General features: G+C 48.1%; 1 protein-coding gene across 1 annotated transcript in view; it reads left to right on the forward strand.

Moving 5' to 3' along the window:
* The window catches only part of LOC142488297 (SCO-spondin-like), a 403,111-nt gene that overhangs the window by 84,114 nt on the left and 296,932 nt on the right, over positions 1 to 22,065 (forward strand). The window contains exons 19-22 of the mRNA XM_075588669.1: positions 1,809 to 1,989; positions 2,701 to 2,795; positions 2,928 to 3,184; positions 4,530 to 4,664. Of these exons, the coding sequence (XP_075444784.1) occupies positions 1,809 to 1,989; positions 2,701 to 2,795; positions 2,928 to 3,184; positions 4,530 to 4,664 (668 nt within the window). The remainder of the gene's footprint in view (positions 1 to 1,808; positions 1,990 to 2,700; positions 2,796 to 2,927; positions 3,185 to 4,529; positions 4,665 to 22,065) is intronic.

The following is a 22,065-nucleotide window of genomic DNA, read 5'->3' on the forward strand; positions in this document are numbered from 1 at the left end:
ACACGTGTAAAGATCTCTGCATCCCATGCACAGTACGACACGTGTAAAGATCTCTGCATCCCATGCACAGTACGAAATGTGTAAAGATCTCTGCATCCCATGCACAGTACGAAATGTGTAAAGATCCCTGCACCCCATGCACAGTACAACACGTGTAAAGATCTCTGCATCCCATGCACAGTACGACACGTGTAAAGATCTCTGCATCCCATGCACAGTACGAAATGTGTAAAGATCCCTGCACCCCATGCACAGTACAAAACGTGTAAAGATCTCTGCATCCCATGCACAGTACGACACGTGTAAAGATCTCTGCATCCCATGCACAGTACGACACGTGTAAAGATCTCTGCCTCCCATGCACAGTACAACACGTGTAAAGATCCCTGCATCACATGCACAGTATGACACGTGTAAAGATCTCTGCATCCCATGCACAGTACGAAACGTGTAAAGATCTCTGCACCCCATGCACAGTACGACACGTGTAAAGATCTCTACATCCCATGCACAGTACGACACGTGTAAAGATCTCTGCATCCCATGCACAGTACGACACGTGTAAAGATCCCTGCCTCCCATGCACAGTATGACACGTGTAAAGATCTCTGCATCCAATGCACAGTACGACACGTGTAAAGATCTCTGCATCCCACGCACAGTACAAAACGTGTAAAGATCTCTGCACCCCATGCACAGTACGACACGTGTAAAGATCTCTGCATCCCATGTACAGTACGACACGTGTAAAGATCTCTGCATCCCATGCACTGTACGACACGTGTAAAGATCTCTGCACTCCATGCACAGTACGACACGTGTAAAGATCTCTGCATCCCATGCACAGTACGACACGTGTAAAGATCTCTGCACTTCATGCACAGTACGACACGTGTAAAGATCTCTGCATCCCATGCACAGTACGACACGTGTAAAGATCTCTGCATCCCATGCACAGTACAACACGTGTAAAGATATCTGCCTCCCATGCACAGTACGACACGTGTAAAGATATCTGCCTCCCATGCACAGTACGACACGTGTAAAGATATCTGCCTCCCATGCACAGTACGACACGTGTAAAGTTGAACTGGAAAACTGGAAATTGAATAGTTACAATGTGACCAGAGTTTGCCAAAAAAGACAAACTTAGCAAAAAAAAAAAAATTTGTGCATATAAAGCAGTGGAAATACTATCCCCAGATAGGACATCGTAATGCACAAAACACACGGGCGGTGATGTATTAAGGCGGGAGTGCTTAATCACGGTCCTCAAGCCCCCCCAACAGGTCAGGTTTTCTGGATATCCTAGCTTCAGCAAAGGTGGCTCAATCAGTCCCTGCTTCAGCCTTTGACTGAGCCTCTGATTGAGCCACCTGTGCTGAAGCTGGGATATCCTGCAGACCTGACCTGTTGGGGGGTGGGGGGGGGCCTGAGGACTGGAGTTCAGCACCCATGTATTAAGGTCTCCTAACTAGGGCAACACCTGTAAAACCCATCTGCACCCGCTTCAGCAAAGATAAAGTCAATGGGAGTTTTGATTTGATAAATATGATGCAGTTTGTTTGCACTTACTGTGCAGCACAATTACAGCTGAGAAACTCCGATGCACCACGCTCATAATATATAAATATAAGTTTGAATGGCACGTAAGGAATGCAACGCATGATCTGCCCCCGGAGTAAGAAATTACTACACGGTTTGATGACCCGGCCGCTGCGTTACTTTAATCAGACGTCATTACAGATGTCGATCCGGTCCATGTTTTCATTGCCTGTTTTCCGTTGCTTCGTGTTCCCCGCTCTCAGTGTCTGTGATAGTGCCGTGTGGGACTGCACGGAGGCCAGCTGCCCTGAAGCGGCGTATTGCCCTGGGGACATGGTATATGCGCTGGCGTCCTGCGTGCGCACCTGTGAGAGCCTGGAGCAGAACCTGACCTGCCCTGACCCCGTTGCGGGGTGCGTGTGCCCGGATGGCGCTGTGCTTCTGGTGAGTCTGCTTCATGCCATGTGAATCTCAATGCTTCAGCACGGTAGATAAATAGGGAAAACCAGGGATTAGCAGATGTAGTTTGTGATAATGTATCAATGTACATATTACATTCAGGCGCTAACCTTCTCCGTCCAATGAATATGGAAGAATACTATTTTTGGCCTTTTCTCATGACATTCCCTCTTGAGCTTATATTACTATCTATATCCACACCAAATATTACCTGATATTCCATATATCACCGGTGCGGGGGGGATTTGAGCTGCTCCTAGGAAAGATAAACCTTATTTCTTGATATTGTGAGTGCTCTGCCACCAGGTTATCCTGTAATAACAAACGGCTTCAGGCATTCCCATTACACAGGTATCTTACCTTGATATTGTGTAACTGAAGAACTCTCTGTGCTGGGGTACATGGAAAGCCAATCCCATTAATCAATGAGTGTGAAGGGAATTCTCATCACCTCACAAATCCAAAGCCCAGTATGATTAGAATTGTAGCACGTGGAGTCTTCTAGTAGGAAACCTGGACCAATAATAGCTTCCACCATTACTGATGGAACAAGGCACCCATTTAGGTCTACGAAAGGTGTACTTCCCTGTGGATACTCTCACTCCTGGCTCACTGATATTTGTCCCTTGGTAAGATTCTTCACCTGCCCTATTAAACACGACAATACATCAGAAGACTTTATGTATGTTCTTGCAGAAGGACCGATGTGTTTCTCCAGAGGATTGTCCCTGTCATCACCATGGAAAGCTCCACCAACCCAATGAGACCATTGTGAAAGATTGCAATACCTGGTAAGAATGCTGCGTCATGTCCGTGTACTCCTACACATACCCTAAATACTGTACAAGACTTTCAGTGTGACCTACTTTCACGGCCCTTACATCTCATCCTCACCTGCCGGAATCATCTTTCTTTCCTTGCAGTGTGTGTAAGAACCGCCACTGGCAATGCACCGATTACCCGTGTGCTGGACTCTGCACGGCCACCGGCGACCCTCATTACATCACCTTTGATGGGCGTTCATTCACCTTCCTTGGGGACTGTCAGTACGTGTTGGCACGGGAGAACAACGGCCTCTTCACCGTCACTGCCGAGAACGTGCCCTGTGGCACCAGCGGCATCACCTGCACCAAATCAGTTGTGGTGATGATTGGAAACACCATTGTTCATCTGCTGAGAGGTCAGAGGAACATACATGTCTTGGAGGAGTTCAGGGTTAATATTAACGCCGGGATTCACGGTACATCGTTAACTGCCATTGAATTGAACGGCAGTTACGCCAGGTCAGGGTGCGATACCCCGCATTAGCCCTTAGTGTATCTCCCAGTAAGGGTTAGAGTTAGGCTATGTATCAAGGGCCCTTATCCAGTATGCATTGCAGCTGCATCCCAGTGCTACACTAGTTTATTATCTAGCACCAGCGGTTCCGGATATATTAAATAAGGCCCAAAGTCTCCTGCCTGCAAAACCGTGGCAAACGTGGAACAGATCAGAACCATTATATACTAAATTAAAATATCCTACTTTATCTAATAGAACATTATTTTTGGATACATTTGGTGCCATTGTTTGCCTCTTATTTGCAGTTGGGAGACTTGGACACAACTCCCACCAGAAGACTTCCTTCCATGACTAGGATGTTGCATTGAGCAGAGCTCATGGTCCTTGCTGTTCCATGCAGCAGGTGACCCCACATGGAATGTTTACACCTGGAACATTCTGAAGGACCCTCCTGTTGTTCGATGTACTGTAGCGCCGACGACTATTCTAAAACAAATTTGGGGCACTCACCAACAAGACCCAGGTGCATGCTGGGTACATGCTGCAACATTTCAGTGACATTTCTGCAGACAGACTAATGGCCCATCGGATTAACAGTGGGGGTTCCTGGCAGTTCCATTCAAACTGTCCCAATCCCATTGCATTGAAATGTCCCGCGTCACGTGACCGGGACATTTCCTTGCATAGGAGATACCGGCACCCCATAAAGGTGCCTGTATCTCGGGAAGCAAGGGGTCCCCGGACATAAAACCAACGCGGTTCAGCTCCGGAGACCCCCTGCACATCTACACTATGAAAGAAATGTATATTAAAATAAATAATTTTCGGGCGACATTTCCGCTGTGAGAGGCGGCTCTCTCAGAGCCGCTCTCTCTGCTGCAGTAATGAATCGCCGGTTTAGGCCTTTTCAGAAGCTCGATGCTCTCGCTGGCAGCAACTCGCCCGTTTTGGGAATTTTGCTATCACAGGTAATCGAGGCTTTCTGACTACCGTGATAGCAAAGCCCATCAAAACGTAATTTTAAATGCCCATGCGATTATTTTTAGCAACCTTCTCTGAATGAGGCCCCATGTGTTGGGAAGGAGATACTGGGTGAATATAAAGCAGGCCCCTGCTATGAATGGGGATGACGTTGGGAAGGAGATACTGGGTGAATATAAAGCAGGTCCCTGCTATGAATGGGGATGTGGGAGTTATGTGACTAATAGTGGAATTGAAAAGTGTGTGTTTTTCTGTTTGACCAGGTAAAGAGGTGATGATAAATGACGTGGCTGTGAGGGCCCCCAAGATGTACAGTGGCAACGGGATAATCCTAGAAAGGGTTGGGCTCTTTACCATCCTGATCTCCCACATGGGGCTGAGCGTTCTGTGGGATGGAGGTAAGAGACGTTCACAGTAGGCCCACATTTTGTTCTTACTGATACTTACAATCCAGACATTGCTTTCCCAATCTTTATCTACTCATGAAACCTCCAACAGGAAGAGGAGTGAATCCATGCGCGATATATTTCAACTACGCTGCTCCCCGTCACATCTCAGCCCTCATCCCCAAATATATCCCTAAATACCCCCTATGTTCTGCCCACAATATCCACCTACCTTGTATGTACAGTATATCTTTATTTATATAGCGCCCACAGCTGTACTCAGCGCTTTACAAGAGACCATACGGTACAGGGAAGTATAGTACAGAAAGGGCAACAAACCAGATCAGATAATAGGAAAGTAAATCTCTGACCCGGAGAGCTTACAATCTAAGTGGTATGTTGGGAGACTCACAGAGACAATAGATGAGGGAATAAGTGCAGTAGATGGCAGTGCCTGGCAGGAGTGACTGTGGGTGTGGGACAGCAGCCATGAGTCCAGGCTCTTGGGATGCTTAATTTAAGAGGTGCGTTTTAAGGTTAGTGTTAAAGGTGGGGAGAGAGGGCGCTTGGCGTATATTGAGTAGGAGGGAGTTCTACAGGTAAGGGGCAGTGAGGGAAAAAGGTTTAAGCGAGAGAGAGCTATAGGAGTGGAAAAGAGACAGTTATGGGTAGAGCGCAGGAGACAAGCATGGGCATAGAGAGAGATGGGAGCCGATATGTAGGGAGGAGCAGATGAGTGGAGAGCATTGAAGGAGTGGAGAGCAGAAGAGGTCATGTACAAGCAGAGCCTTGTTAGTCAGTGAGCAGATATTCCAGAGGGCACAGGAGAAGGGAAGGGAGACGAGGAATAGGCGTTGTTAGATGGGTTAACACCCTTAGGCCTGGGACATGGTGATATGAAGAGCGCTGGGCAGCGCTGACGCTCATGCTCTCCTGCTCAAGCAGGAGATTTTTCGTGTCCCTGCATGAGCGTCAGCGAGCGCGCTTGTGTGCCGGGTGGGAGCCAGGCGGGAGGCGAGGCGGGGCTAGGGCGCCACGTCATGGCGCCGACGTCACCGACTGCCATTGGCTTCTGGCAGTCACGTGAACGGCCCTGCGCTTCCCTCGGCGGCAAAATGTAAACTTGCCTGTCTCCTGCATTTCCACACGCCTCCGCACGCCTGCGGAAGCGCCGTCTAAAGCCGCGCTGATAGGGATAATGTTTCCCCTCCGCGCGGCTCAGCGCGCCTCAGCACGGTCTTTTTGACCGTGTCCGAGGCCTTAGCAGGAAGGGAGGAGGAGGCAGAGTGGTGTGGGCGAGAAGTGTCTGTATGGCTGGGTCCAGGATAAGGAGAGATCCCCAGCAACAAGGAGGAGTAAAGAGAGAGAAGAGGATTTGTGGGGGTGCTTTTTTTGAGGGTTGTAGAAGTTGTTGGGAAAGAGGTGTGTAAATAGTGGTGCAGAGTATGGGCACAAGCACAGGTGGAGGAGAGGGGAAGAAATGTGGATAGAAGGAGGAGAGTGAGGAAGATGGAGAAAATAGAAAAGTTTACAAAGGAATGAGGAATCTGTAAACAAAAAGCAATAGGGAGGTATAATGAGATGTGGGGAGCAGGGAGAGAAAGGCAGGACGAGAGAGGTCCCAGGTTATGCAGAGTATGAGGAGTAAGGCTTAGTCCATAGACACTTCGCCCGTGCGGAGGTGCGCTGAGGCTCAGGGAAAGCGGTGCTTTCCCTGGCCTTAGAGCGCGCGCCGTCCGTGGGCGTGTCTGGGGGGCGGGCCAGTGACGTCACGGAACTGGTTCGCCCTCATTGGGCGAACCGCTCACGTGACCGGACCTGCGCTCCGGCGAGCTCTGAAACGTAACATTTGTTAAGACACACGCTTCCGCAAGCATGCGCGAGCCCCTGCTAAAGCCGCTCTCATTGCGGCTGCAGGGGCTCACTGCCGAGCAGCAGCACGCCTCAGCATGGGTCAGCGCCTAAGCGATGACCATGCCCGAGGCATAAGAGTTGAAAGAGCAGGTGTCTAAAATCTTATGACCTCCTCTCACTGTCACTTACAAGACTTCTCCCGTGCTGCCCCCTCTCTCTGGAATTCCCCACCATGCACCATCAGATTCTCCCCCAGCTTTCAGACATTTAAAAACTTCCTGATAACTCACCTTTTCAAGGAAGCCTATTTGGCGTACCCCTAACACCCAACTCCCGCCCTCCAGCCCTACTGGTATCAGCTGTGCGGCTGGAACAGACTCTACACTAACACCCCCTAACATCCTCACCCCCAAACCTTAATGGGATCAGCTGTGCGGCTGCACCATAACCCAACCCCATGAGGCAAACTCCACCTTAACAGTGAGCAGACACTTTACCCTTTGTTCCAACTTTGTCCTCTAAAGTGTAAGCTCTGAGGATCGGAGACCTCATTACCTATAGAGTGTAAGCTCTGAGGATCAGGGCCCTCGTTACTTATAGAGTGTAAGCTCTGAGGATCAGGGCCCTCGTTACTTATAGAGTGTAAGCTCTGAGGATCAGGGCCCTCGTTACTTATAGAGTGTAAGCTCTCAGGATCAGAGACCTCATTACCTATAGAGTGTAAGCTCTGAGGATCGAAGACCTCATTACTTATAGAGTGTAAGCTCTCAGGATCAGGGCCCTCATTACTTATAGAGTGTAAGCTCTGAGGATCGGAGACTTCATTACCTATAGAGTGTAAGCTCTTAGGATAAGGGTCCTCATTACCTATAGAGTGTAAGCTCTGAGGATCAGAGACCTCATTACCTATAGAGTGTAAGCTCTCAGGATCAGAGACCTCATTACCTATAGAGTGTAAGCTCTGAGGATCAGAGACCTCATTACCTATAGAGTGTAAGCTCTCAGGATCAGAGACCTCATTACTTATAGAGTGTAAGCCCTCAGGATCAGGGCCTGCATTACTTATAGAGTGTGAGCTCTGAGGATCAGGGCCTGCATTACCTATAGAGTGTGAGCTCTGAGGATCAGGGCCTGCATTACCTATAGAGTGTGAGCTCTGAGGATCAGGGCCTGCATTACCTATAGAGTGTAAGCTCTGAGGATCAGGGCCTGCATTACCTATAGAGTGTGAGCTCTGAGGATCAGGGCCCTCATTACCTATAGAGTGTGAGCTCTGAGGATCAGGGCCCTCATTACCTATAGAGTGTAAGCTCTGAGGATCGAAGACCTCATTACTTATAGAGTGTAAGCTCTCAGGATCAGGGCCCTCATTACTTATAGAGTGTAAGCTCTGAGGATCGGAGACTTCATTACCTATAGAGTGTAAGCTCTTAGGATAAGGGCCCTCATTACCTATAGAGTGTAAGCTCTGAGGATCAGAGACCTCATTACCTATAGAGTGTAAGCTCTCAGGATCAGAGACCTCATTACTTATAGAGTGTAAGCCCTCAGGATCAGGGCCTGCATTACCTATAGAGTGTGAGCTCTGAGGATCAGGGCCTGCATTACCTATAGAGTGTGAGCTCTGAGGATCAGGGCCTGCATTACCTATAGAGTGTGAGCTCTGAGAATCAGGGCCTGCATTACCTATAGAGTGTGAGCTCTGAGGATCAGGGCCCTCATTACCTATAGAGTGTAAGCTCTTAGGATCAGGGCCCTCATTACCTATAGAGTGTAAGCTCTGAGGATCGGAGACCTCATTACCTATAGAGTGTGAGCTCTGAGGATAAGGGCCCTCATTACCCATAGAGTGTAAGCTCTCAGGATCAGGGCCCTCATTACCTATAGAGTGTGAGCTCTGAGGATCGGAGACCTCATTACCTATAGAGTGTAAGCTCTCAGGATCAGGGCCCTCGTTACCTATAGAGTGTAAGCTCTCAGTATCAGGGCCTGAATTACCTATAGAGTGTGAGCTCTGAGGATCAGGGCCTGCATTACCTATAGAGTGTGAGCTCTGAGGATCAGGGCCTGCATTACCTATAGAGTGTGAGCTCTGAGGATCAGGGCCCTCATTACCTATAGAGTGTGAGCTATGAGGATCAGGGCCCTCATTACCTATAGAGTGTAAGCTCTGAGGATCGAAGACCTCATTACTTATAGAGTGTAAGCTCTCAGGATCAGGGCCCTCATTACTTATAGAGTGTAAGCTCTGAGGATCGGAGACTTCATTACCTATAGAGTGTAAGCTCTGAGGATCAGAGACCTCATTACCTATAGAGTGTAAGCTCTCAGGATCAGAGACCTCATTACCTATAGAGTGTAAGCTCTGAGGATCAGAGACCTCATTACCTATAGAGTGTAAGCTCTCAGGATCAGAGACCTCATTACTTATAGAGTGTAAGCCCTCAGGATCAGGGCCTGCATTACTTATAGAGTGTGAGCTCTGAGGATCAGGGCCTGCATTACCTATAGAGTGTGAGCTCTGAGGATCAGGGCCTGCATTACCTATAGAGTGTGAGCTCTGAGGATCAGGGCCTGCATTACCTATAGAGTGTGAGCTCTGAGGATCAGGGCCTGCATTACCTATAGAGTGTGAGCTCTGAGGATCAGGGCCCTCATTACCTATAGAGTGTAAGCTCTTAGGATCAGGGCCCTCATTACCTATAGAGTGTAAGCTCTGAGGATCGGAGACCTCATTACCTATAGAGTGTGAGCTCTGAGGATAAGGGCCCTCATTACCCATAGAGTGTAAGCTCTCAGGATCAGGGCCCTCATTACCTATAGAGTGTGAACTCTGAGGATCGGAGACCTCATTACCTATAGAGTGTAAGCTCTCAGGATCAGGGCCCTCGTTACCTATAGAGTGTAAGCTCTCAGTATCAGGGCCTGAATTACCTATAGAGTGTGAGCTCTGAGGATCAGGGCCTGCATTACCTATAGAGTGTGAGCTCTGAGGATCAGGGCCTGCATTACCTATAGAGTGTGAGCTCTGAGGATCAGGGCCTGCATTACCTATAGAGTGTGAGCTCTGAGGATCAGGGCCCTCATTAACTATAGAGTGTGAGCTATGAGGATCAGGGCCCTCATTACCTATAGAGTGTAAGCTCTGAGGATCGAAGACCTCATTACTTATAGAGTGTAAGCTCTCAGGATCAGGGCCCTCATTACTTATAGAGTGTAAGCTCTGAGGATCGGAGACTTCATTACCTATAGAGTGTAAGCTCTGAGGATCAGAGACCTCATTACCTATAGAGTGTAAGCTCTCAGGATCAGAGACCTCATTACCTATAGAGTGTAAGCTCTGAGGATCAGAGACCTCATTACCTATAGAGTGTAAGCTCTCAGGATCAGAGACCTCATTACTTATAGAGTGTAAGCCCTCAGGATCAGGGCCTGCATTACTTATAGAGTGTGAGCTCTGAGGATCAGGGCCTGCATTACCTATAGAGTGTGAGCTCTGAGGATCAGGGCCTGCATTACCTATAGAGTGTGAGCTCTGAGGATCAGGGCCTGCATTACCTATAGAGTGTGAGCTCTGAGGATCAGGGCCTGCATTACCTATAGAGTGTGAGCTCTGAGGATCAGGGCCCTCATTACCTATAGAGTGTGAGCTCTGAGGATCAGGGCCCTCATTACTTATAGAGTGTGAACTCTGAGGATCAGGGCCCTCATTACCTATAGAGTGTAAGCTCTGAGGATCGAAGACCTCATTACTTATAGAGTGTAAGCTCTCAGGATCAGGGCCCTCATTACTTATAGAGTGTAAGCTCTGAGGATCGGAGACTTCATTACCTATAGAGTGTAAGCTCTTAGGATAAGGGCCCTCATTACCTATAGAGTGTAAGCTCTGAGGATCAGAGACCTCATTACCTATAGAGTGTAAGCTCTCAGGATCAGAGACCTCATTACTTATAGAGTGTAAGCCCTCAGGATCAGGGCCTGCATTACCTATAGAGTGTGAGCTCTGAGGATCAGGGCCTGCATTACCTATAGAGTGTGAGCTCTGAGGATCAGGGCCTGCATTACCTATAGAGTGTGAGCTCTGAGGATCAGGGTCTGCATTACCTATAGAGTGTGAGCTCTGAGGATCAGGGCCTGCATTACCTATAGAGTGTGAGCTCTGAGGATCAGGGCCCTCATTACCTATAGAGTGTAAGCTCTTAGGATCAGGGCCCTCATTACCCATAGAGTGTAAGCTCTGAGGATCGGAGACCTCATTACCTATAGAGTGTGAGCTCTGAGGATAAGGGCCCTCATTACCCATAGAGTGTAAGCTCTCAGGATCAGGGCCCTCATTACCTATAGAGTGTGAGCTCTGAGGATCGAAGACCTCATTACCTATAGAGTGTAAGCTCTCAGGATCAGAGCCCTCGTTACCTATAGAGTGTAAGCTCTCAGTATCAGGGCCTGAATTACCTATAGAGTGTGAGCTCTGAGGATCAGGGCCTGCATTACCTATAGAGTGTGAGCTCTGAGGATCAGGGCCTGCATTACCTATAGAGTGTGAGCTCTGAGGATCAGGGCCTGCATTACCTATAGAGTGTGAGCTCTGAGGATCAGGGCCCTCATTACCTATAGAGTGTGAGCTATGAGGATCAGGGCCCTCATTACCTATAGAGTGTAAGCTCTGAGGATCGAAGACCTCATTACTTATAGAGTGTAAGCTCTCAGGATCAGGGCCCTCATTACTTATAGAGTGTAAGCTCTGAGGATCGGAGACTTCATTACCTATAGAGTGTAAGCTCTGAGGATCAGAGACCTCATTACCTATAGAGTGTAAGCTCTCAGGATCAGAGACCTCATTACCTATAGAGTGTAAGCTCTGAGGATCAGAGACCTCATTACCTATAGAGTGTAAGCTCTCAGGATCAGAGACCTCATTACTTATAGAGTGTAAGCCCTCAGGATCAGGGCCTGCATTACTTATAGAGTGTGAGCTCTGAGGATCAGGGCCTGCATTACCTATAGAGTGTGAGCTCTGAGGATCAGGGCCTGCATTACCTATAGAGTGTGAGCTCTGAGGATCAGGGCCTGCATTACCTATAGAGTGTGAGCTCTGAGGATCAGGGCCTGCATTACCTATAGAGTGTGAGCTCTGAGGATCAGGGCCCTCATTACCTATAGAGTGTGAGCTCTGAGGATCAGGGCCCTCATTACTTATAGAGTGTGAACTCTGAGGATCAGGGCCCTCATTACCTATAGAGTGTAAGCTCTGAGGATCGAAGACCTCATTACTTATAGAGTGTAAGCTCTCAGGATCAGGGCCCTCATTACTTATAGAGTGTAAGCTCTGAGGATCGGAGACTTCATTACCTATAGAGTGTAAGCTCTTAGGATAAGGGCCCTCATTACCTATAGAGTGTAAGCTCTGAGGATCAGAGACCTCATTACCTATAGAGTGTAAGCTCTCAGGATCAGAGACCTCATTACTTATAGAGTGTAAGCCCTCAGGATCAGGGCCTGCATTACTTATAGAGTGTGAGCTCTGAGGATCAGGGCCTGCATTACCTATAGAGTGTGAGCTCTGAGGATCAGGGCCTGCATTACCTATAGAGTGTGAGCTCTGAGGATCAGGGCCTGCATTACCTATAGAGTGTGAGCTCTGAGGATCAGGGCCTGCATTACCTATAGAGTGTGAGCTCTGAGGATCAGGGCCCTCATTACCTATAGAGTGTAAGCTCTTAGGATCAGGGCCCTCATTACCTATAGAGTGTAAGCTCTGAGGATCGGAGACCTCATTACCTATAGAGTGTGAGCTCTGAGGATAAGGGCCCTCATTACCCATAGAGTGTAAGCTCTCAGGATCAGGGCCCTCATTACCTATAGAGTGTGAACTCTGAGGATCGGAGACCTCATTACCTATAGAGTGTAAGCTCTCAGGATCAGGGCCCTCGTTACCTATAGAGTGTAAGCTCTCAGTATCAGGGCCTGAATTACCTATAGAGTGTGAGCTCTGAGGATCAGGGCCTGCATTACCTATAGAGTGTGAGCTCTGAGGATCAGGGCCTGCATTACCTATAGAGTGTGAGCTCTGAGGATCAGGGCCTGCATTACCTATAGAGTGTGAGCTCTGAGGATCAGGGCCCTCATTAACTATAGAGTGTGAGCTATGAGGATCAGGGCCCTCATTACCTATAGAGTGTAAGCTCTGAGGATCGAAGACCTCATTACTTATAGAGTGTAAGCTCTCAGGATCAGGGCCCTCATTACTTATAGAGTGTAAGCTCTGAGGATCGGAGACTTCATTACCTATAGAGTGTAAGCTCTGAGGATCAGAGACCTCATTACCTATAGAGTGTAAGCTCTCAGGATCAGAGACCTCATTACCTATAGAGTGTAAGCTCTGAGGATCAGAGACCTCATTACCTATAGAGTGTAAGCTCTCAGGATCAGAGACCTCATTACTTATAGAGTGTAAGCCCTCAGGATCAGGGCCTGCATTACTTATAGAGTGTGAGCTCTGAGGATCAGGGCCTGCATTACCTATAGAGTGTGAGCTCTGAGGATCAGGGCCTGCATTACCTATAGAGTGTGAGCTCTGAGGATCAGGGCCTGCATTACCTATAGAGTGTGAGCTCTGAGGATCAGGGCCTGCATTACCTATAGAGTGTGAGCTCTGAGGATCAGGGCCCTCATTACCTATAGAGTGTGAGCTCTGAGGATCAGGGCCCTCATTACTTATAGAGTGTGAACTCTGAGGATCAGGGCCCTCATTACCTATAGAGTGTAAGCTCTGAGGATCGAAGACCTCATTACTTATAGAGTGTAAGCTCTCAGGATCAGGGCCCTCATTACTTATAGAGTGTAAGCTCTGAGGATCGGAGACTTCATTACCTATAGAGTGTAAGCTCTTAGGATAAGGGCCCTCATTACCTATAGAGTGTAAGCTCTGAGGATCAGAGACCTCATTACCTATAGAGTGTAAGCTCTCAGGATCAGAGACCTCATTACTTATAGAGTGTAAGCCCTCAGGATCAGGGCCTGCATTACCTATAGAGTGTGAGCTCTGAGGATCAGGGCCTGCATTACCTATAGAGTGTGAGCTCTGAGGATCAGGGCCTGCATTACCTATAGAGTGTGAGCTCTGAGGATCAGGGTCTGCATTACCTATAGAGTGTGAGCTCTGAGGATCAGGGCCTGCATTACCTATAGAGTGTGAGCTCTGAGGATCAGGGCCCTCATTACCTATAGAGTGTAAGCTCTTAGGATCAGGGCCCTCATTACCTATAGAGTGTAAGCTCTGAGGATCGGAGACCTCATTACCTATAGAGTGTGAGCTCTGAGGATAAGGGCCCTCATTACCCATAGAGTGTAAGCTCTCAGGATCAGGGCCCTCATTACCTATAGAGTGTGAGCTCTGAGGATCGAAGACCTCATTACCTATAGAGTGTAAGCTCTCAGGATCAGAGCCCTCGTTACCTATAGAGTGTAAGCTCTCAGTATCAGGGCCTGAATTACCTATAGAGTGTGAGCTCTGAGGATCAGGGCCTGCATTACCTATAGAGTGTGAGCTCTGAGGATCAGGGCCTGCATTACCTATAGAGTGTGAGCTCTGAGGATCAGGGCCTGCATTACCTATAGAGTGTGAGCTCTGAGGATCAGGGCCCTCATTACCTATAGAGTGTGAGCTATGAGGATCAGGGCCCTCATTACCTATAGAGTGTAAGCTCTGAGGATCGAAGACCTCATTACTTATAGAGTGTAAGCTCTCAGGATCAGGGCCCTCATTACTTATAGAGTGTAAGCTCTGAGGATCGGAGACTTCATTACCTATAGAGTGTAAGCTCTGAGGATCAGAGACCTCATTACCTATAGAGTGTAAGCTCTCAGGATCAGAGACCTCATTACCTATAGAGTGTAAGCTCTGAGGATCGAAGACCTCATTACTTATAGAGTGAAAGCTCTCAGGATCAGGGCCCTCATTACTTATAGAGTGTAAGCTCTGAGGATCGGAGACTTCATTACCTATAGAGTGTAAGCTCTGAGGATCAGAGACCTCATTACCTATAGAGTGTAAGCTCTCAGGATCAGAGACCTCATTACTTATAGAGTGTAAGCCCTCAGGATCAGGGCCTGCATTACTTATAGAGTGTGAGCTCTGAGGATCAGGGCCTGCATTACCTATAGAGTGTGAGCTCTGAGGATCAGGGCCTGCATTACCTATAGAGTGTGAGCTCTGAGGATCAGGGCCTGCATTACCTATAGAGTGTGAGCTCTGAGGATCAGGGCCTGCATTACCTATAGAGTGTGAGCTCTGAGGATCAGGGCCCTCATTACCTATAGAGTGTGAGCTCTGAGGATCAGGGCCCTCATTACTTATAGAGTGTGAGCTCTGAGGATCAGGGCCTGCATTACCTATAGAGTGTGAGCTCTGAGGATCAGGGCCTGCATTACCTATAGAGTGTGAGCTCTGAGGATCAGGGCCTGCATTACCTATAGAGTGTGAGCTCTGAGGATCAGGGCCCTCATTACCTATAGAGTGTGAGCTCTGAGGATCAGGGCCCTCATTTCCTATAGAGTGTAAGCTCTGAGGATCGAAGACCTCATTACTTATAGAGTGTAAGCTCTCAGGATCAGGGCCCTCATTACTTATAGAGTGTAAGCTCTTAGGATAAGGGCCCTCATTACCTATAGAGTGTGAGCTCTGAGGATCAGAGACCTCATTACCTATAGAGTGTAAGCTCTCAGGATCAGAGACCTCATTACTTATAGAGTGTAAGCCCTCAGGATCAGGGCCTGCATTACCTATAGAGTGTGAGCTCTGAGGATCAGGGCCTGCATTACCTATAGAGTGTGAGCTTTGAGGATCAGGGCCTGCATTACCTATAGAGTGTGAGCTCTGAGGATCAGGGTCTGCATTACCTAAAGAGTGTGAGCTCTGAGGATCAGGGCCTGCATTACCTATAGAGTGTGAGCTCTGAGGATCAGGGCCCTCATTACCTATAGAGTGTGAGCTCTTAGGATCAGGGCCCTCATTACCTATAGAGTGTAAGCTCTGAGGATCGGAGACCTCATTACCTATAGAGTGTGAGCTCTGAGGATAAGGGCCCTCATTACCCATAGAGTGTAAGCTCTCAGGATCAGGGCCCTCATTACCTATAGAGTGTGAGCTCTTGAGGATCGGAGACCTCATTACCTATAGAGTGTAAGCTCTCAGGATCAGGGCCCTCGTTACCTATAGAGTGTAAGCTCTCAGTATCAGGGCCTGAATTACCTATAGAGTGTGAGCTCTGAGGATCAGGGCCTGCATTACCTATAGAGTGTGAGCTCTGAGGATCAGGGCCTGCATTACCTATAGAGTGTGAGCTCTGAGGATCAGGGCCTGCATTACCTATAGAGTGTGAGCTCTGAGGATCAGGGCCCTCATTACCTATAGAGTGTGAGCTCTGAGGATCAGGGCCCTCATTACCTATAGAGTGTAAGCTCTGAGGATCGAAGACCTCATTACTTATAGAGTGTAAGCTCTCAGGATCAGGGCCCTCATTACTTATAGAGTGTAAGCTCTGAGGATCGGAGACTTCATTACCTATAGAGTGTAAGCTCTTAGGATAAGGGCCCTCATTAGCTATAGTGTGTAAGCTCTGAGGATCAGAGACCTCATTACCTATAGAGTGTAAGCTCTCAGGATCAGAGACCTCATTTCCTATAGAGTGTAAGCTCTCAGGGTCAGAGACCTCATTACCTATAGAGTGTAAGCTCTCAGGATCAGAGACCTCATTACCTTTAGAGTGTAAGCTCTGAGGATCAGAGACCTCATTACCTATAGAGTGTAAGCTCTCAGGATCAGAGACCTCATTACTTATAGAGTGTAAGCCCTCAGGATCAGGGCCTGCATTACCTATAGAGTGTGAGCTCTGAGGATCAGGGCCTGCATTACCTATAGAGTGTGAGCTCTGAGGATCAGGGCCTGCATTACCTATAGAGTGTGAGCTCTGAGGATCAGGGCCTGCATTACCTATAGAGTGTGAGCTCTGAGGATCATGGCCCTCATTACCTATAGAGTGTGAGCTCTGAGGATCAGGGCCCTCATTACCTATAGAGTGTAAGCTCTGAGGATCGGAGACCTCATTACCTATAGAGTGTGAGCTCTGAGGATAAGGGCCCTCATTACCCATAGAGTGGAAGCTCTCAGGATCAGGGCCCTCATTACCTATAGAGTGTGAGCTCTGAGGATCGGAGACCTCATTACCTATAGAGTGTAAGCTCTCAGGATCAGGGCCCTCGTTACCTATAGAGTGTAAGCTCTCAGTATCAGGGCCTGAATTACCTATAGAGTGTGAGCTCTCAGGATCGGAGACCTCATTACCTATAGAGTGTGAGCTCTCAGGATCAGGGCCCTTGTTACTTATAGAGTGTGAGCACTCAGGATCAGGGCCTGCATTACCTATAGAGTGTAAGCTCTGAGGATCAGGGCCTGCATTACCTATAGAGTGTAAGCTCTGAGGATCAGGGCCCTCGTTACTTATAGAGTGTAAGCTCTCAGTATCAGGGCCTGAATTACCTATAGAGTGTGAGCTCTGAGGATCAGGGCCTGCATTACCTATAGAGTGTGAGCTCTGAGGATCAGGGCCTGCATTACCTATAGAGTGTGAGCTCTGAGGATCAGGGCCTGCATTACCTATAGAGTGTGAGCTCTGAGGATCAGGGCCCTCATTACCTATAGAGTGTGAGCTCTGAGGATCAGGACCCTCATTACCTATAGAGTGTAAGCTCTGAGGATCGAAGACCTCATTACTTATAAAGTGAAAGCTCTCAGGATCAGGGCCCTCATTACTTATAGAGTGTAAGCTCTGAGGATCGGAGACTTCATTACCTATAGAGTGTAAGCTCTTAGGATAAGGGCCCTCATTACCTATAGAGTGTAAGCTCTGAGGATTAGAGACCTCATTACCTATAGAGTGTAAGCTCTCAGGATCAGAGACCTCATTACTTATAGAGTGTAAGCCCTCAGGATCAGGGCCTGCATTACTTATAGAGTGTGAGCTCTGAGGATCAGGGCCTGCATTACCTATAGAGTGTGAGCTCTGAGGATCAGGGCCTGCATTACCTATAGAGTGTGAGCTCTGAGGATCAGGGCCTGCATTACCTATAGAGTGTGAGCTCTGAGGATCAGGGCCTGCATTACCTATAGAGTGTGAGCTCTGAGGATCAGGGCCCTCATTACCTATAGCGTGTGAGCTCTGAGGATCAGGGCCCTCATTACTTATAGAGTGTGAGCTCTGAGGATCAGGGCCTGCATTACCTATAGAGTGTGAGCTCTGAGGATCAGGGCCTACATTACCTATAGAGTGTGAGCTCTGAGGATCAGGGCCTGCATTACCTATAGAGTGTGAGCTCTGAGGATCAGGGCCTGCATTACCTATAGAGTGTGAGCTCTGAGGATCAGGGCCCTCATTACCTATAGAGTGTGAGCTCTGAGGATCAGGGCCCTCATTACCTATAGAGTGTAAGCTCTGAGGATCGAAGACCTCATTACTTATAGAGTGTAAGCTCTCAGGATCAGGGCCCTCATTACTTATAGAGTGTAAGCTCTTAGGATAAGGGCCCTCATTACCTATAGAGTGTAAGCTCTGAGGATCAGAGACCTCATTACCTATAGAGTGTAAGCTCTCAGGATCAGAGACCTCATTACTTATAGAGTGTAAGCTCTCAGGGTCAGAGACCTCATTACTTATAGAGTGTAAGCCCTCAGGATCAGGGCCTGCATTACCTATAGAGTGTGAGCTCTGAGGATCAGGGCCTGCATTACCTATAGAGTGTGAGCTCTGAGGATCAGGGCCTGCATTACCTATAGAGTGTGAGCTCTGAGGATCAGGGTCTGCATTACCTATAGAGTGTGAGCTCTGAGGATCAGGGCCTGCATTACCTATAGAGTGTGAGCTCTGAGGATCAGGGCCCTCATTACCTATAGAGTGTGAGCTCTTAGGATCAGGGCCCTCATTACCTATAGAGTGTAAGCTCTGAGGATCGGAGACCTCATTACCTATAGAGTGTGAGCTCTGAGGATAAGGGCCCTCATTACCCATAGAGTGTAAGCTCTCAGGATCAGGGCCCTCATTACCTATAGAGTGTGAGCTCTTGAGGATCGGAGACCTCATTACCTATAGAGTGTAAGCTCTCAGGATCGAAGACCTCATTACTTATAGAGTGTAAGCTCTCAGGATCAGGGCCCTCATTACTTATAGAGTGTAAGCTCTGAGGATCGGAGACTACATTACCTATAGAGTGTAAGCTCTTAGGATAAGGGCCCTCATTACCTATAGAGTGTAAGCTCTGAGGATCAGAGACCTCATTACCTATAGAGTGTAAGCGCTCAGGATCAGAGACCTCATTTCCTATAGAGTGTAAGCTCTCAGGGTCAGAGACCTCATTACCTATAGAGTGTAAGCTCTCAGGATCAGAGACCTCATTACCTTTAGAGTGTAAGCTCTGAGGATCAGAGACCTCATTACCTATAGAGTGTAAGCTCTCAGGATCAGAGACCTCATTACTTATAGAGTGTAAGCCCTCAGGATCAGGGCCTGCATTACCTATAGAGTGTGAGCTCTGAGGATCAGGGCCTGCATTACCTATAGAGTGTGAGCTCTGAGGATCAGGGCCTGCATTACCTATAGAGTGTGAGCTCTGAGGATCAGGGCCTGCATTACCTATAGAGTGTGAGCTCTGAGGATCAGGGCCCTCATTACCTATAGAGTGTGAGCTCTGAGGATCAGGGCCCTCATTACCTATAGAGTGTAAGCTCTGAGGATCGAAGACCTCATTACTTATAGAGTGTAAGCTCTCAGGATCAGGGCCCTCATTACTTATAGAGTGTAAGCTCTGAGGATCGGAGACTTCATTACCTATAGAGTGTAAGCTCTTAGGATAAGGGCCCTCATTACCTATAGAGTGTAAGCTCTGAGGATCAGAGACCTCATTACCTATAGAGTGTAAGCTCTCAGGATCAGATACCTCATTACCTATAGAGTGTAAGCTCTCAGGGTCAGAGACCTCATTACCTATAGAGTGTAAGCTCTCAGGATCAGAGACCTCATTACCTATAGAGTGTAAGCTCTCAGGATCAGAGACCTCATTACTTATAGAGTGTAAGCCCTCAGGATCAGGGCTTGCATTACCTATAGAGTGTAAGCTCTCAGGATCAGATACCTCATTACCTATAGAGTGTAAGCTCTGAGGATCGGAGACTTCATTACCTATAGAGTGTAAGCTCTTAGGATAAGGGCCCTCATTACCTATAGAGTGTAAGCTCTGAGGATCAGAGACCTCATTACCTATAGAGTGTAAGCTCTCAGGATCAGAGACCTCATTTCCTATAGAGTGTAAGCTCTCAGGGTCAGAGACCTCATTACCTATAGAGTGTAAGCTCTCAGGATCAGAGACCTCATTACCTTTAGAGTGTAAGCTCTGAGGATCAGAGACCTCATTACCTATAGAGTGTAAGCTCTCAGGATCAGAGACCTCATTACTTATAGAGTGTAAGCCCTCAGGATCAGGGCCTGCATTACCTATAGAGTGTGAGCTCTGAGGATCAGGGCCTGCATTACCTATAGAGTGTGAGCTCTGAGGATCAGGGCCTGCATTACCTATAGAGTGTGAGCTCTGAGGATCAGGGCCTGCATTACCTATAGAGTGTGAGCTCTGAGGATCAGGGCCCTCATTACCTATAGAGTGTGAGCTCTGAGGATCAGGGCCCTCATTACCTATAGAGTGTAAGCTCTGAGGATCGAAGACCTCATTACTTATAGAGTGTAAGCTCTCAGGATCAGGGCCCTCATTACTTATAGAGTGTAAGCTCTGAGGATCGGAGACTTCATTACCTATAGAGTGTAAGCTCTTAGGATAAGGGCCCTCATTACCTATAGAGTGTAAGCTCTGAGGATCAGAGACCTCATTACCTATAGAGTGTAAGCTCTCAGGATCAGATACCTCATTACCTATAGAGTGTAAGCTCTCAGGGTCAGAGACCTCATTACCTATAGAGTGTAAGCTCTCAGGATCAGAGACCTCATTACCTATAGAGTGTAAGCTCTCAGGATCAGAGACCTCATTACTTATAGAGTGTAAGCCCTCAGGATCAGGGCTTGCATTACCTATAGAGTGTGAGCGCTGAGGATCAGGGCCTGCATTACCTATAGAGTGTAAGCTCTGAGGATCAGGGCCTGCATTACCTATAGAGTGTAAGCTCTCAGGATCAGGGCCCTCGTTACTTATAGAGTGTAAGCTCTGAGGATCAGAGCCCTCGTTACCTATAGAGTTTAAGCTCTGAGGATCAGAGCCCTCGTTACCTATAGAGTTTAAGCTCTCAGGATCAGGGCCTGCATTACTTATAGAGTGTAAGCTCTGAGGATCAGGGCCCTCGTTACTTATAGAGTGTAAGCTCTGAGGATCAAGGCCCTCGTTACCTATAGAGTGTAAGCTCTGAGGATCAGGGCCTGCATTACCTATACAGTGTAAGCTCTGAGGATCAGGGCCTGCATTACCTATAGAGTGTGAGCTCTGAGGATCAGGGCCTGCATTACTTCTGTATCTGTTTGCGCTTCTTTGTTCTTATTTGTATGTCATTCTGTTTATTTAATATACATTACTCTGTACCCCCTTTGTACAGCGCTGCGCAATATGTTGGCGCTTTACAAGTAAGCGGTAGTAAGAATTAGTTTCATGCTCATATTTCTAATAGTGAGCATTACTGTATTGCGCTGCGCTGGATACATCCATGGGTGGAAATAGTATAATTTACCAAGAACTGGCTATTCCATAAAGCAGGAGGGTGAGGAAACAAAGCCGGGCCCTCTCCAGCCCCCATACTGGCCAACTCTCAGTATTAATCCCTTGTATTTAGTTGGCTTTGTAACATGTGCACTTTCCCCCAATGCAAGTACAAGTAAGTAGATCACTAGTAGAGCTTCCTAATTTTCTGTTTCCCCGATAGGAGCTTTTATATTGTGTACAGAAGTGGTTTTCAACATTTTTTTTGGGTGGGGAACCCCAGGATTCGATTGTGAAATTCTGGGGAACCCCTACCCCGCCCCTGTCTCTCGTCCCCCGTCCTCTCTCCCCCTTATGCTCTCTCCCTCACACTTTCTCCTTTACACTCACTCTCCCCCTCTGTCTTCCCCTCTCTTCTATACACACACACTCTCCCCCCTCTCACACACGCACACACGCTCCCCCTCACACACACCCTCTATCCCCCTCCCCCATACAGACACACTCTCTCCCCCTACCCAACACACACAGACACACACACACACACACACTCTCTCCCCCTACCCCACACACAGACACACACACACACAGATATACACACAGACATACACACTGTCTTTAAGGGAGTCGGCTCTTGCGCTGATTCTTCCTCTCTCTCCTGTCAGCCGGAAGTTGACGGCAGAAGCAGGGAGAGGAAAGAGCAGTGAGCTGCCGGCTGTTGCTGCTGATGCCGGATCACTGCTACGTGGGGATGCTGCAGCGCTTCCAGCCCCGGGACAGCTGGGAGCGTTATCCCAGCTCTCCCCCTCTGGTG

Source organism: Ascaphus truei, chromosome 2 (assembly GCF_040206685.1).
Source record: "Ascaphus truei isolate aAscTru1 chromosome 2, aAscTru1.hap1, whole genome shotgun sequence".
Classification (NCBI taxonomy): Eukaryota; Metazoa; Chordata; class Amphibia; order Anura; family Ascaphidae; genus Ascaphus; species Ascaphus truei.